This window comes from Merops nubicus, unplaced genomic scaffold (assembly GCF_000691845.1).
Source record: "Merops nubicus isolate BGI_N331 unplaced genomic scaffold, ASM69184v1 scaffold7163, whole genome shotgun sequence".
NCBI lineage: Eukaryota > Metazoa > Chordata > Aves > Coraciiformes > Meropidae > Merops > Merops nubicus.
The window spans coordinates 22,833-39,449 of NW_008599543.1; the positions used below are offsets into that span (position 1 = coordinate 22,833).

Genomic DNA, 16,617 nt, shown 5'->3' on the forward strand with positions numbered 1-16,617 from the left:
TGCTCCTCCTGCTTTCTTCCAGGTCTCCTACTTAGCCAGCATTGTTCGTTATGGGGAAACACCAGAGACTTCCTTTAATCAGTGGGCCTGGGGATTGGTTTTGAGGCTAAAGCTTCACAGAAATGACCGTGGTGTGCAGCATGGCTGGCCTGGAGTTCCTGCCTCTGACAGGGTGCTGGACTTGGGGGAGTCGGTCACGCTGCACCCCCTCCTGAAGGCTGTGAAAGCAAACATCCCTATTGGCTGTTACCTGGCACTGTCAATGACCACGCTAGGACACAGGTAAGACTCAGAAAGGTGGGAGACCTCTGGAGATCATCTCATCAAACCCCCCTGCTCCAGCAGGTCAGCCACAGCAGGGTGCCCAGGATGGCATCCAGGGGGGTTTGGAATCTCCCCTGAGAAGGAGACTCCACAGCCTCTCTGGGCAGCTGCTCCAGGCTCTGCCACCCTCTTTGTGTGCCTGTCTTTGCCTTGGATGGATAGCCCCAGTAACTGAGCAGCCTAATGATGAACTGAGCAATGTTAACTTCTTCATGCTTGTTCAAAGGATAAAGGACTTCTGATGTAAAGGATTGAGCAGTCTTTCAGGAACTAGTTTCAAAGTGCCATTTCCTTTATTTTGTGAACACTGTTTTTTGCCTTCTGCATGTTAATGTCAAAATAGTCATAAGAAATAGCATTGAAACTGAGAGAGGTTAGCATGAGTGCTAAGAATGGGAATAACTTTTAAGCACTCTTACTGAAAAGATTGTTCTACAGTTAAGGTTTATTTTTTTTAGTAACCTTCAGTAGAGCATTCAGAAAATAGTGAGAAGAAAAACAGAACCAATCATGCTAGTAATGATAAGTACAGAGCCTTATGACATTGATACTGAACCTCCTAGACCTGACTCTGTTCCAGCACAGTCTTTTCCAGTGCTTTCAGCTGTTTGTAGGTAATGTTTTTGGACATAGTGTACTAGCTGATTAAAGTACAGAGTCAGGCGTAGATCAATCAGTGTCTCCCAGGTATTTTGTCCCTGAATTGGTCATCTCTTTGTCTCTTACTTATATTAAAAACTTTCCTAACTTATTTTTGACGTATAGTAATTGCTTTACTCTTTGAAGAGAAATTGTCTTTGCTTTCTTCTCCTTCCCCAAGCCATTGCTTGTTGCTAAGGTTGTCATAGATACATTCATGCCTCTTCAAAGCACTAGGGTGACTTGAGGCTGAGATGAAGCTGCTCTAGTTTGAGAGTGGAAATTTTTACAAGACTTTGAGCATGGAAGGAAAACCAAGGAACCTTTTCTGTCACGTGGTTTTTTTTTGTTGTGTTTTTTTTTCACCTTCCACATACTTTCAAGCTTATGAAGAAACATTTGACATCCTTCTAAACATCCTAGCTAAACAGTAACACTAATCTATCCCATGCAAAAGTTTGAGGCTGGGTATGTTAATGATCAGAAGACACAGTGCTGTACTGCATGCTAGTGACAATATGATGTATCATTTTCATGCTTTCAGAGTAGACACAGCATTAATGCTTTGCATATTTTCTTAATGTGCAACCCTTCTCAGCTAGCAAAACGATGTAGTGCATCAAGGAGGTCAACACTAGTGAGGTTTCTGGGTTCTAATTGTAGGATTCATCTAAGCTAACTGCAGCCATCTACGTCCTACTGTAGAGGAAACCCTCTGAGCTCCAGCTATAGCTAGTGAAGAAAGGTATCCAGAGCATCACCCATCCAGAGGAGATGACAAAGCTAGATAATGTGGAGCTCCCTCTGTAGGTTCTTCCTTTGCCTGGAGAGGGAGGCTGGTTGCCTAGGCTAGGCAAGAACAGGTGAGATTTACATTGATTCATACTTGGTGGATGAAGATCTGTGTCTCCAGTGATTTTTGGAAGACAAGACACAAACCCCTAGAAAGGCAGGAAATATTTGCCAAATCTGTCAGTAGTTGAATCACTCCTACAGCTGAAGAAAAAAATGGAGTTAGCTGTTGAGGATTTCAAAGTTAAAGTTTAAAGGTATAAATGTCTTTACATCTCAGTTCACAAAAAAAAAATATTAACACCTTGTCTTCCTTTCTACTGATGGTCTCTGTATTTTTCTGTATTTATTTTGGTTTGTTTGTTTTTTGACAGCATTGAGAAGTTCTGTGCTGAAGGGATCCCTCTTGTGGGTGTACTCATCCAGTCCAGATATCTGAGAACAGTAGTCCATGTGCTGGATAAAATTTTACCCTTGTTTTACTCTTGCCAGTATTATCTCCTGAAGAATGAACAGTAAGCATTATATTTTTCTACTATGTTTATGGAAAAAGAACAATGAAATGTCATAATAACTGTCAAATTTCTCTGCTGTGAACTGCTCATACTGTCCCTATGACTTGTTAAAATGGAGCAAGTAAATCTGCAGCAGGGTTGTGGATCAAAGTCCTTGTGTGTGGGTGTCACCAGTGCTGTTGAACTGGTTTAAAATTCTCCAATAATTTAAATTCCCCAGAATACAGATTTTTTAAAATTTATTATGCAGTAAGAGAAATTTTAGAATTAATTTAGTTTGTTGACATTCCTAGGTTTTTATCTTATGTCCAGCTGTTCCTCCATCTGGATAGTGGAGTCCCTCAAGGTGTGACCCAGCAGGTTACTCATAAAGTAACACAGCACTTGACAGGAACAAACTATGGAGAAAATGTTAAGCTGCTCAGTAGTATGATACAGGTAAGAATCACAGTCTTGTTTAGGTTGGAGAAGACCTGTAAGATCACTGAGTGCAACTGTTAACCCAAAACAGCCAGGTCCCCACTGCCCCGTGTCCCTCAGCCCACATCTCCACGGCTTGGAAACCCCTCCAGGGGTGGGGACTCCACCACTGCCCTGGGCAGCCTGGCACAGGCCTTGACCCTTTCCATGAAGACATTTTTCCTCATGTCCATCTTAAACCTCCCCTAGCACAACTTGGGGCTGCTTCCTCTTCTCCTATCACTTGTTTCTTGGGACAAAACTGATTAATCCACCCATCCTTTTTTTTTTTTTTTAATAAAACCAGATAGGCTCTTTTGACTAAGTTAATGTTTAAGGTTAGAAAGGACACTGAATCTAGCAGTTCTGCAGCCATGGTATACCCTGCATCAAGCATGAAAAGTTTGGTTTGGTTTCCTGAAATACTTCTGCTTAAACTTGCCTAAATATGGCAGTACATGTGACAATGCACATAATAAGAACTGGTGCCTTCCAGACATCTTTTCTAATACAGGGTTAAAACTGCCTTAAAAGGGAGCATAATGTGCATCACTTTCTCACTTGTGGTAGTTGAGGAATGCAGCAGATACATTAATGTTTGAGAGCTTTGTTTTTGACTATTAATTTATTGCTGTGGTATGAAAAAGTGTTCTTCTGTTAAGGAACAACAGATTTTTTTTTTTCTTAGTGCAGTGAGGTCAGGAACCAAGATCCACTAACATTAGAGAGGGGTGAGGACTAAAGGGAAACAGATCTACTCTGGGAAGTCCTTTTGCAGGCTGCACTTCAGGAATAGGTGCCATTTATGCCCACAGGTCACGGGGGTCCTGTTTGAAGCTTGTGTGTCTCTTTTTGCTGATAATCCCACAACCTTGTGCAAGTTAGACAGTTTTTCAGTAAACTCTTAAGCTTGAATTGCAATCCCTTGAGTAATTTTACCCTTTAATTTGGCAGACTCACATTTTTCGAAGCGACCAGCCGAATGGAGTGGGGCCTGCTGCAGTGCTGGAGTTCTGGGTTCAGGTGCTCACCAGCCAGCAGCTGTGGCACAGGGACAGGGCAACTCTCTCCTTGCTGGATGACTTGTGCAAAGCTGCTTTTCGGTACAGCCAAGAGGAGTGTGTGCAAAAGCTGCTTTACCAACAGCACAAGGTAAACAGGTGTGGTGTATTGGTGTGGCTGTTGAGTAAATTGGTCATGGTTCATGTGTTGCCCGTGCTCATTTTCATGTGAATATATTTTCCTGAATGCAACAAGAACAATTCTAATGATGAGTGATAATGAGGTCATCTGATTTGATTCTGAGTAGGTCAAGATTAATGAAAAGTAATAATAAAGCTGTTAAATATAACATTTTAATATAAATATAGCAAAGTAATAAAAAGCCCTGCACTATCCAAAGATGAATGGAAAGTCTGATATCTTAATCATTAAAACCCATTTGGAATATTGGTTTCATTTGTAAGAGTTCTATCATAGCATTTTAATTTGTGGTTTTTTGCATTTCAAATGCCTAATAGTGCTTTAAGAACAAAATAGAGCTTCCTCTCCTGAAACAAATAGCCACTCTCACTATGACAGAATCTTTTAACTGAAAAAGAAATAAAGTCCAGGCAGGCATTTGAGTGGTAGCTGGCTGAGCTGAGAGGTTGGGAAGCAGCAACATGAGGCAGAAGGGAACCTGGATGAAGGTGGAGTGACATTCCTGTAGCTTGTAAATCATGTGAAGCTGCTTACAAAAACAGCCAATGTTCTCTGTTCCAAGCAGAATGCTTTGGGCTACCACTGTGACAAAGGTCTCCTGTCTTCACTTGTTAGCTGGATTGTGGCAGGCAACGTGACACCTTCCTTTGTCGAGGGCAATGCCAATTCCTCTCAGGTAGGTGGGTAAGATGGTGTTCTGTGACCAACCCTGGACAAGCAATACACAGGTGTCTAGGTGATTTTTTTTTTTCTACTTTCACAGGTTTTTGTAGATTTTCTTTTGTTCTCCTTTTCTTCGTATTCCAGTGTGTGTGAATTTTCTTGTGATAAAATCCTAATTTAGCCTAAGAGAATGCTGTGAGTTTATTACACTAAAGGGAGCATGAATATTTTTCACAGAGAGTTTGTCTGATCTGTGTCCAAGAGTTCATATAATAGGATTTATTAGTTCAGAATTCTTTTAATCTTCGATTGGTTTTACTGTATTTTGTGAGAGAAAATACATAAAACCTGACTTTTCTGTTAGATCAGTCTTTACCAGATAAATATTTTGAACACTAGTTACTTTCTCTCTGCTTAAGCAAGTTCCATAATTGAGCAAAAAAATCCTACAACAGTGCTTTAACACCTTTGGAATGAGAATCTGTCAAAACCATGCTCCTATTAAGAACAGTGAGCTTCCTGATCCTACCCCAGGCATTTTGTGACCAGTGTTTCTGTTACTAATGTGTTGTACAGGTCTGGTTCTCGTGGGTGGTGCTGAATATGGAGTCAATATTTGAAGAAGATTCACAGCTTCGCAGAGTCGTGGAGGGGGAGCTGGTTATCAATGCATTAACTCCTGACCAAGCTTTGAAGGTGAGAGGACTGTTTGTGCTTTTGGTACAGAGAACTACTAGAGAAAAGTGTTCCTTAGTTTTCATCTTATGTACTTTTCTCACCAAGACTAAATCATAGCTAATACTTTAGCTTTCCAGGAGCAAATGTACCTCAGGGAACTTTTCTTTTACATTTGGAGTTGAACACTTAAAAGCTGCCTTGCAGATACCTGCTGTTTAAAATATAACAATTTACAAAAAGCTTCAGGCATTAATTAGTGCTCTTGCATGATTTTTGGGTCACCCAAGAATGCCTCGTGGTCTTCAGTGGATTTATGCTGTACCACTGAGATGGGAAGTGCAGGTACTCGTTTTACAGGTGGAAAAATGTGGCTATATCTCAAAGAGCATTTCTCAGATGATCTGAGGTTTTCAGAAGTTTGGGCTTTACTTTTCTCTGTGTTTGGTCAATTGTTTTCCAAGACTCCCAGAGCTGTTCAGGTCTTTGTTGTTTAGACACAGCCAGGAGATGAGCACCATGTGGCTACTCACTCACTGAACTGGAGGGAGAAAATTAGAAAACCCCTTGGGTTGAGTTAATGAGAATTTAATACAAAAAGAACAACAAACACTAATATCAATATATGAAGTAAGTGATACAAAGAAACAGACCACGTTACCCTCCAGTCAAAGTGATGGTGTGACCCCAGACTGCCTGACTGAAAAGATAAGCCTTGCCCAGCCCCTGTGTCCTGGATGTGAGGTCAGCATTGTATCAAATAACCTATTGGCTAGTTTCCTTATCTACCCTCCCAACCTCTGGTGAAAATTAACCCTATCCTAGTCAAACCTGGACATTATACTTCTTAAAAAAGACACTTTGTCAGGTGTGATTTAAGCCATGTTGAAGCATTTTCCAAGTTCTTTGCCCAATTCAGTTAGAAGTTCTGGAATGAAGCAAGTAGAAGCCAGGGCTGTCCAGTCTCAAAGTATAATTTTTGGCCCACCCTTCATCCTAACCTTTTCAGTGTGTTTTAATGAACGAGATAGCCCAGGCAAACCTATTTTTGTAGAGCTTCTGGGCTGTGTCCAGGCTGTACACACCTTGCATCCTTGCAGACTGGTCTAGAGTGCATTTGTCCCTTGGCTTGCATGTCCTGATTTAGCTGCAGAACAGTGAGATAGTTTGTGGGTAGTGTGTGGAAAAGGGTGCTGAGGGCTCTGAAGGTCTAGTGTGGGGGATGAGGTAGTTCCAGGGTCTGCACTGAGAGTTGGGGGCTCAGAGTAGCCTCCCCTTCAGTGCTTCAGGCACTGTCTGTGGGAGCTTGGGGTGTGACTTGTCAATGATGGAATGGGTCTGTGGACTAGTGTTCCGTGTTGCTAATGAGCAGTGCTGCTGTTCATACATACCTTTGCCCTCTGTCTGCTTTTGCAGAAAGAAAAATGCCTTTTTCCATGTGCATTCTTTCTTCACATCAGTTGTACTTCACTTTTTAAAGTTTTCAGTAGGGCTGTGTGGAGTGTAGTCTGGAAAAAGCTGAAAGAGTAGCATCCTGTAGAATTCTGCATCCTCACATGGCTTAAGACTTATTTTCACTGCTTGGAATGTGCTGTGTGCTTCACTGTTGCAACTTTGTTCCTTAACATCATCAGTTTTAGGGAAGTCTAAACCAGGAGCATCTGCCTCTGTGAGGAAGAAGAGTAATTAACTGTGACTAACACCAACGGCCTGTGTGTGGGGTGATGGAAGTGTGTTCAAGGCCAGGTTGGGTGCAGCAGCCTGATCAAGTGTGAGGTGTCCCTGCCTATGGAAGAGGGGTTGGAATTAGATGGTCTTTAAGGTCCCTTCCAACCCAAACTATCCTTTGATGTTGGCCTTGCATCACAGAGCCATCATGCTGTTTTTTTTTTAAGCATCAGAGATGCAGCACTGCTCTCTAACAGCTGTCCAACATAACTGTGAGCTGGGCAACTCTTCTTCTAAGACCTGTAACGAATGCATGAAGGTTTCCAAAGCTTTCTTCTCTGTAATTGCTGAGTTTTCATGCTGTGTTAATCTGTTAAATTAACCTGTGACAGGGAACTGCAGCAAAATGCTTGTCTGAAAACTGTTCCTTTTTCAGAAAGCACAGACCCAGCTGAAGCTGCCCGTTGTACCTTCCCTCCAGAGGCTCATGATCTACCGCTGGGCTCACCAGGCCCTTGCTACCCCTGCTGATCACCCTCTCATGCCTCTGATCTGGCAGAAATTCTTCCTCCTTTACCTTCACCGACCAGGACCACAGTATGGGTGAGTCTGATCCTGAGGGCTCTAGCAGATTAGCAAGCCCTGATAAATTTGCACTGCAAGTGGGATTAAATGCCTCACGCTAAGACAGCACCAAGCTACCAGCAGTTTCTCTAGAGTCAGTTTATTTGCAGAAGTGCTGATTGGACACTTGCAGTAGGACTTTATTGTGCTTTTTTTGTTCATTTTTAGGTTACCTGTGGATGGTTGTATTGGAAGGCGTTTTTTCCAGAGTGCAGCTCATGTGACCTTACTAAGTGAAATGAAGCAGCGCTTAATAGAGGTAGCAGACTTCCACCATGCTGCCAGTAAGGCACTAAGAGTGGACAGTCCCACAGAGGGCAGTGACAGGTCACCAGAGAAGGCGAGCTGCTTGCCAGATTACCTGACTTCACCAGAACTGCATAAGGAACTTGTCAGGTAAAAAAAGCCTGCACAGTTCAGTCTTACTGAGTGCAACCACCTGAGCAGCTGGACAGACACCTTTGGTCTCAGAAGTCTAGCTTAAGATATGTTTGCAGTATTACAGTATCTGAATATTCACAGAAACTAGCTGAGAGGAATATTTGGAAAGAATCCCTTATTCAGGAGATTTGGCCATATGGGCTCTGAGCTTCTTTTAAGTGCTTCCCCTCCCCAGAAACCTGTGGGTACTGTGCAAACAAACAAGGGGGATTATAAATCCTCTTTGATCACTTGTGAAAAACAATCCAGAAGTGCTCAGTGGCAGTAAGTTGGTTAATATTTTCAGTCTTTCACTTCTAAGGAATTCCCCACTCCAACATAAAACCAGACTGCTTTAGAGATATGTAAATCTTATGCTCAGGAAATTTAATGACCAGCTAGACAGGAGGGAAAATATTGGTAGCATTCATGAGGGCTGACTCTTGAAATGAGATTACTAAGTCCAGTTTTTCACCAGTCACACTGACAGAGAAAAAAGAAATTTGCTAGTGATATTTAATACCACAGTGTGAAGATATAATGTCATTCTAGTTCTTCCTTGTCAGGAAAGCTTGAATGATATGATTATAAAAGGAGTACTACTCGGTAGAATGATGCCAGTTGAAGAAGAGGTATATTATGTAATGGACAGTGTTAGCAGAGGAGGAAATGAGAATAAACCAGCTATGAATTTGAGTCTGGAAAGAAATTAAGAGATGCAGCTCAACTCAAGTGTGACCTTTTGGAGCAGGCACTCTAGAGAAGACATGGGGTGAGAAGCCAAACTTGCTGAAAAGTTTGGGATTTTTTTTTTTATTCCTTTGGTCTTTTGAATGGGGTTGTGGATGAGATTCCTTGACATAAGAGACTATTCTACTCTTGGGTTAGCTGCTGATTTGCATAAATGTTTTCCTTTTCAAAATTTATCATCTAACTCTTTCTCAGTGCCCTTCATATTTGTCTAAATAGCTTCTTTCCACTGCTAGTATTTGAACTGACAGTAAACTAGTCACAAAGCACCTGAAACATCTATTCTTTGAGCCATGTCACCTTGCAGCATTATTTGTTGCCTTACCTCTAAACTCTGGAGTGAGACTGCTGTGTAATACATGCTATGCATACAACTGAAGTTCACACTGATTTATTTTTATTCTTGTTTTTCTTTTCAGGCTTTGTAATGTCTTTATTTTGTGGTTGGAAGAAGAGAGTTTCCAGAAAGGAGACATGTACATTCCTTCTTTACCAAAGCAGTATGATGCTCACAGACTTGCTAAAGTCATGCAGAATCAACAGGTGAAGTGCTAATGACACTGGCAGTCTGGGACCCAAGATACACTTAATTTGTTAAATTGAGTCCTCTAAAGTAGTGAGGGACTTGGTGTCACTGATCTTTGATATGCATACAGCACGTATGATATTTTCACAGCTCTTTTTTCCTAAAAATTCTGTGCTATCCCAAACTGCCTCCCTTTATATCTGAGTGAGGACTCCTGAATAGATTTCTGGTGTATCTTAATGAGAACACAGTATTTTTTCTGTACTGTTCTGTAATTCTTTTTATACACTAAGATAGTTTTAGAGAAGTATTAGAGTTGGAACCTTAAATAATAAAAGACTGGAAGCTGAAATCTCATGTTGGAAGTCTGTAATATGTCAGGTTCAAATATAAATTTATATTTATATAAATTTAATCTTCTACTCAAATTAGTGAGTGGAAAGCATATATTATTCTGTCCAGCAAGCCTGAAGAATTAGTATAATTAAAAACCTGTGAGAGGGGAGGCTTTGGAAGGGCATTTCCTCATGCCTGCTTTTTTTATTCCTTCGTTGTATGTGACTACTGGAAATGCAGCCTGCTCTGGCCATTTTACAGTAAATCATGCCATGATGTTTTACATGTCTTGGTGTTCTCCTTGTTCCTTTTTTAAAAACAGTTTTAATAATCTGCACCCTTTCTCTCTTATCTATTAGAAATTATACTCTGTGTGCTTGTCAGATTTCTTCTGTGTCATGAACGCTTGTCTGTATGTGTGATAAAAATTCTGCAGCTTTTTTCTTCAGTATAGATTTTTTTTTTCTTTCTCCCTAGTAATAATTTTTCTATGACTTATAACTGCCGGGTCTAGTTTTACTTCAGCTCTACTAGGATGGATGCACAGTATATAGTACTGACCAAAATAGGAGTAATAATTTAATTCTTTTGTGCTTTAGGAGTTGTGGATGGAGTATGTCAATGTTGAACTCATACACCATGAGTTTCAGGAAGCTCTAAACCTCTGGCTGCAGGTTCAGCTTGAATCACATGCAACCTCTGTTTCTGCAGGGCAAACAGATTTTACCAACCCTTTATCAGGTAAGAGATTAGTGTTTTGGTAAAGAAACTGTTCCAGAAACAAATATTAGAATGTGGAGTCCTGGTTTCTATAGGAACATAATGATGTCTATGAATAAAGGTTAATGAAGATGAGAAAAGTTAATACAGTTTGTTTTATACAGGTACAGTATTTTTATGGAATCACAGACTGGTTTGGGTTGGAAAGGACCTTAAAGATCATCTAGTTCCAACCCCACTGCCATGGGCAGGGACACCTCAGACTAGACGAGGTTGTTCAAAGCCCCCATCCACAGCTTCCCTGAGCAACCTGTTCCAGTGTTTCACCACTCTCACAGTGAAGAATTTCTTCCTCTTTCAGTTGAAATTCAGTACTCCTTTTGTCCTATCACTACAGGCCCATGTAGAAAGTTTTCATTGTGTTCTTGCTAAGATGCTCATGTCAGAGTCTAATGTTTGATGTTTTTGTCTTTAAGTTTGTCACATCACAGCAGAGCAGGTTGTTGTGCCTAGAGCGTCAGGGGTGAGCTCCTCAAGGTTTCCTCTGCACAAAGCATGCTCCAGGCAGGCTGAATTTTCCCAAGGTTTAGATAGAGACAGCTGCAAGCAAAGGCAAAAACCAGTGTAACTGAAAACAGAAAGGTTGTCTCTGCCTTTTTTTTTTTGTATTATTCCCATTGCCATTCCTTGAAATTTTGGCATGATTAATGGATTACTACAGCATAGAAGGGGATAATAGCAATGGTAGGTATATTATGGATATGCTGAGATTTGCATATTTATGGTGGCTGGGTTAAAAAGAGCAAGGAGGGAATAGAAGGAAACTGGAATAGTTTCATAGGTGAATGACACTATTTGCACAAAGGAACTACTGAGAATCTGCAGGAGGAGCAAGCTGACTTGGACAGAGCCTGTGCTTTATGGAGGAATTGGACCTGACTGTACTAGAGGTGAGGATGAGGAGGAGGGAAAGGAAAAAAAAGATGAATTTGGCTTAGACTAAGTGTGGGATCTTCTGTCAGGTGAGGGGAATAAATGGTGTGCTAAGAGGAAGACTGGAAGGGTAGAAGGTAGGAGTGGCTAGGGGAAACAAGGAGAGCAGTGGAGCTTTGGATCCTTATGTTTGTATTTATGTGATCAAGATGGTCATGAAAATTAGCTGTGTGAAATAAACTTTGTCAACAAAACCAGGAAAATTAGTTATGTGATTCTTTTTTTTTTTTATAAGAGAGGAATCCCAAGAAGGACTTGTCTGCTGCTGGAAGTTTTTAATGCAAAAAAAAATGGTTTTGTTCAGCTTGTTCTAAACTTTTTTTGCTGAGAAAATTTGCTTCTGCTTTCTTTTCCAGCCAAAGAGAGGATAATGAATAATTTGAAGAAGTTTGATACTCCCAAGCCCCCTCTTCCCCTCCAGACAATGAAAGCTCCTGTGCCAGTTATTTCCTCTGCCAGCCTGGTCAGCCAGAAGGAGGCAATTCAGCTCATGCGGAAGGACCTGAACATCCTGCAGCGACATGCCAAGTAAGACACAGCTGTTCTCCTGCCTCACTGCTGTCTAGCAGTGTCTTCAGGTGCCCTTCACATCAGCCTGGTTTGTGGTGTGGGCACAAGGCTGTCCATACTGGATTTCTACTTCCTGTCCCATTTTTTTCATTATTCTCAGCCATCTTGTTATTATTCCACTCCTTTCCTCATTTGGCATACTTCAAATAAAGCCTCCCTTTAGCCTAGTTTTGTTGACAATAAGTTAATTAACCCCTTTGCACTAATGTAGTAGCTGCAATATGAAGCAGGGGAGCCCCAAAGTGAAAAGTCTGATTTCTGGGACCATTAGCTTTATGTGTTGAAAAGACCTTTTGTTTTTAATACTCCCTCTAAGAGAATCCAGTTAAATTATTTTGAAACAGAGATGTTGAATCTATAGCTGTTCTTTTCCCATGTAGTAATTTAATAACAACATAATAAATGAAAAGAAAACTTGCTAAGCCCAAGGGAGGATATGACTAAACAATTTCAGCAGCAATTTTAGGTGGGCTTTGTTTTGATTAAATCCATCCCCCAGTCTATAGCCCTTTTTGTCTGGACAAAAACTGCATTTCATGCAGAGGGTGATCTATTTTAATTTCCTTCCAGGTTGTTGTAAAGAATAATTAAAAAGAACATATGCAGACTTTAGTAGTTCTGTTGTCATAAACCTACTCCTTTATTACTTTGAAGTTTTAACTTCCATTTAATAACCTTTTTCTGTTTTCTAGGAAACTCACAAATCTTTATATAGCACATTAAATTGAAGTCTCATCTCTAGCTTATAAGTTCTTAACATTGCTGTTCTCAGTAAAGATTTTGTTAACTTTATTAAATGTTTTTCAGAACTGCAGCTCTGTTGGAATCTCAGCACGTTGGTCTCAACAGTGAGATACTGGACACGGTACCTAAGCTGTATGTCAATCGGGAGGAGCAGATCACCCTCCATGTGGAGTGCCGAGGAACTGCAAGTAAAGGCTGCCAGGGAGCAGCTCATCTAACCATCCAGGTTAGAGAGAGGACATCACTGCTGTTTTGGGGCTGTTGGGCGTGGTAATGAAAGAGATGTGGCTGAATGGTGGCAGGAGTGGTAGCAGTAGACCAACTAAATCCATATGCACACAACAGTTACCTGAAATACCTAATATGTAATGCTTAAAAGGAGATGCAGATCAACAGCTGAAGGATAAGTTGTTTCATAAAGTCTGTTTGGCTCATAGCATGCGTTCTAAACTGCTTCCCAGTGTGTGAATGTGGGAGTATGCTCACTGATGGGAACAGAACCATGAAAGCTACTGTAGATTACATTCCCATGTTGCTTGGTATATGAATTTCTTGATCTTCTCTTAAGTTTCAGTCACTGTGGGTTAAAAGTCTTACATCAAAAGACATGAATTATGTTAATGTGTGGTAATTAGAAACATGACCAAGGATGTGTGCTTGGGCATGACATACTAAACCTGATCAAAGCTCTCAGGGGAAAGCCATTTGTGTTTAGAGTTCTCTTACTGGGCCTTGCTTCATTTTCAGAAGTAGGTACAAGATTGAAGAGTTTCAGCCAAAAATATTATTCTGAAATGAATGTGTGTCTCTTTGTCATTTAGTTTGAAGGGAAACATAAAAATGAAGCAGTGAGCCAGCAGCTTCATGCTTTGCGTAAAGAAGTGAGACAACTGCAGGCTGAAGCTACGAAGCCACCTTCTCTGGGTGTTGTGGAAGCAGCAGTACATGTGGAAAATTTTATAACGTAGGTTATTCAGACACTGGTTTAGATAGTGATGTCTTGTATTTCTTTTTCTCTGTTAAAATGTAGAACTTGTTTGTGTGCTTTTCATGATGTTTTTAATCCCTCTTTGTAGGCTTTTCCCTGTTACAGTGCAGGATTTAGTGCTTTAAGCGAGAGTTAAGATTTGAAGTAGCTTTTCAATATGTGAAGCACAATCATGCAGTGAAAGAGGCCTATATAATGCCACTCTTTTTTGAGGGGGTTAAATAGATTGGTCCAAGGTACTCTTTGTCTTGGAAGAACTTCAAAGAGTTCATCCCAGAGGTCCAGTTTTGTAACACCATTCTTCTCAATTTTCTAGACTTCTGCTGGGATTCTTGTAGTCTAGTTGATTTCCTACAGAGTCTGCTCACTAGACAAGTAAAAGTATTTGGTTACTATTTCTACGTGCTCATTCTTCATCATTAATGTGAAAAAGTCTGTGGATGAGGTAGTCTTGGGATTTACCTCTGTGGAATTGCATGTTCTTCAGATGTTCTAATTTATACTCAGTGAAGATGGGGGTTAAGCTCAGTAAAACATTTACTTGGCAATACACACGCAAAGTTTGATTCTGTTCTAATTGTTTTATTGATGACCCTGTTAAGTAAATGAGGTAAATTTTCTTGAAGTACAAGTGTAGTTGAGATGGCTTAAGAATGACAAACAGATGATCTGAGGGAGAAGAAATCCTTTGGAACTATGCTGTGAAAAGCTTTTGATGATCATTTTCTGGCTCTGATTAGGGAGATTTTCTGTGGTTTGGAGGTACCCACTTTCAGGCAACAAAATTGCTTGAGCTTTTATAACTCAATTAAAATTAATCGAGTTATAAAATTAAAATTAATTGAGGAATAATAGTTAAAATTAATTACTTGGGACTGTTCAGCCTGGATATGAGAGGGCTCACGGGGTTCACATCAATGTGTAGGAAAATGAAGTGAGGATGCAGAGGAGGTGAAGCCAGGCTCCTTTCAGGGGTGCCCAGTGACAGCACAAGAGGCAGTGAGCACAAACTGGGACAGAGGGTTCCCTCTGAACATCACGAAACACTTTTTAGTGTGAGGGGTGACATAGACTACCCAGAGAGATTTGGAATCTCCATCTTTTGAGAAACTCAAGCCATCTGGACATAGAGCTGGCAACTAGCTGTAGGTGGCCCTGCTTGAGCAGAGAGGTTGGTCCACATGTCCTCCAGAGATCCCTCCCAAGCTCATCCTTGCTGAGATTCTGTGAACCCGTGCTTGATTATCATGTAAGCCAGAAATCACCACCTCAAGGCTGTATATTGGCAAGAAACCTTTATTGCCACAGATTATTTCCCATAATTTAAATTTAACCTGTCTTTTTTTTTTTTTTCAGGGCCTTAATAAATATCTACAAGGTGCAGCCTATGCCTGCAATTAAGAAAGTTGGGATTAGTTTGTTTTTTACACTAGTGGAGTACGTGTGTGATGAAACTCAGCGCAATCCTCCCACGAGGCAATTCTTCACATCCTGCATTGAGATTCTAGGCCAGGTGAGTTCAGTCTCTGGTTTTTGGATGCCTAATGAAGATTTTTGCATGACCTACTGGAAGGAGGTAGATTTAGATTAGATGTAAGGAAGAAATTCCTCGCTGTGAGGACAGTGAGACATTGGAACAGGTTGCCCAGGGAAGTTGTGGATGGCCTGTGCCTGGAGATGGCCAGGTTGGATGGGGCTTTGAGCAGCCTGGTCCAGTGGGAGGTGTCCATGCCCATGGCAGGGTGGTTGGGACAAGGTGATCTTTAAGGTTCCTTCCAACCCAAACCATTCTATGATTCAATGATAATGCCTATTCTGATTGTCTTCTGATACTGGGGATCTAAAACAGAAGCCTGAATATGAGCTTTCAAGTTTTTTTTTTCCCATTTTCCTTTCAACTAATTGTATAATATATGCAGTCATTAGGAGATTTAAGCTTGCATATAAAGAAAATAAAAACTGTTGTTTTGAGAGGCCTGCTTAGTGCTAATGAACGTTCACAGTGTTAGTTAAATGCTAAGGTAGTCTGGATTATTGGGCAGGTGACTAAAATTTGGGTATTTCCAGTGTGTGAGAGTGTTGTGTCATACATTTTGCTGTTACTGATCAATTTCTAGCTGAGACATACTTTGTCAGCCTCTGCATTTAGAACACCTCTCTCCTACAGCCTTGCAGTGTTCTTTGTGTAGAGAGTTGGCTAGAAGCTTGGTGGTAGAGAGGGTAAGTGCTTGCTGGTGGTGGTAACACTTGCCAGGAGGAACACATTACATAGGTGCTCTGAGAAAATGCATTATCCTCTGCTTTTGGGTCCAGGTATTTATTTTCATTTCTTAGATACAGTTTGTTTCAATGTGCAGCTGTCCTTAAGCACCTCTAACAACTGAAGTGCTGAAAAGCCTTTCAGAGCCATAATACTGTTTAAATTTTTCCTAATATCAAACAGGTCTGCTGAAATCTGGATTAGGTTTCTTCTCCTATTCCATCAGAAAAAAAATTGGTGTTTCTAGATGATTTTAGAGAACGTTTGTGATCACAAGTGCTGTTCTCAAGTGTGCTAGGGTAACATTTATTTTGTATTGTATCTCTTGGAACAGCAGTGTTTGGTTGATGCTGATCTCATACAGTCTGTCATGTTTGAGAACTTCCCTTTTTGAAAAAGAAATTGTGATTGTCTCAACAAAAAGCTCTAAGAGGTGTATTTTCCAGTAGACCCATACTGGGCCATTTTTCTCACCATTCCCAATTTCCTCAGGTGTTTATCAGTGGGACCAAGTCAGAGTGCAGACATCTCCTCCAGACCATCCTGCAGAATCGAAGGCTCTGTACTCTCCTGTCTCCTTACTTCACTCCTGTTGCCTCTCCCAGTGAATTTGTGGCTTTATATGAAAAAGTGGTGACCTTTCTGAGTGAGGATAACAGTGATGTTGTCTTCATGCTGCTGACAAAGGTGAAGTATGTGTGAATGATGAGTCTAGTTCATGGGCTGCTTTTGTGGGTCTTCTTTCCCT

At 40.8% G+C, this 16,617-nt stretch overlaps 1 protein-coding gene across 1 annotated transcript in view; it reads left to right on the forward strand.

The window, feature by feature from the left end:
• EPG5 (ectopic P-granules autophagy protein 5 homolog (C. elegans)) overlaps positions 1–16,617 on the forward strand; it is a gene marked incomplete at its 5' end in the record, with an annotated part of 54,073 nt that overhangs the window by 21,390 nt on the left and 16,066 nt on the right. The window contains 15 exons of the mRNA XM_008937418.1: positions 23–282; positions 2,130–2,270; positions 2,564–2,708; positions 3,684–3,881; positions 4,498–4,608; positions 5,172–5,291; positions 7,375–7,541; positions 7,731–7,958; positions 9,152–9,275; positions 10,194–10,335; positions 11,664–11,835; positions 12,685–12,847; positions 13,443–13,585; positions 14,966–15,122; positions 16,362–16,556. Of these exons, the coding sequence (XP_008935666.1) occupies positions 23–282; positions 2,130–2,270; positions 2,564–2,708; positions 3,684–3,881; positions 4,498–4,608; positions 5,172–5,291; positions 7,375–7,541; positions 7,731–7,958; positions 9,152–9,275; positions 10,194–10,335; positions 11,664–11,835; positions 12,685–12,847; positions 13,443–13,585; positions 14,966–15,122; positions 16,362–16,556 (2,466 nt within the window). The remainder of the gene's footprint in view (positions 1–22; positions 283–2,129; positions 2,271–2,563; positions 2,709–3,683; positions 3,882–4,497; positions 4,609–5,171; positions 5,292–7,374; positions 7,542–7,730; positions 7,959–9,151; positions 9,276–10,193; positions 10,336–11,663; positions 11,836–12,684; positions 12,848–13,442; positions 13,586–14,965; positions 15,123–16,361; positions 16,557–16,617) is intronic.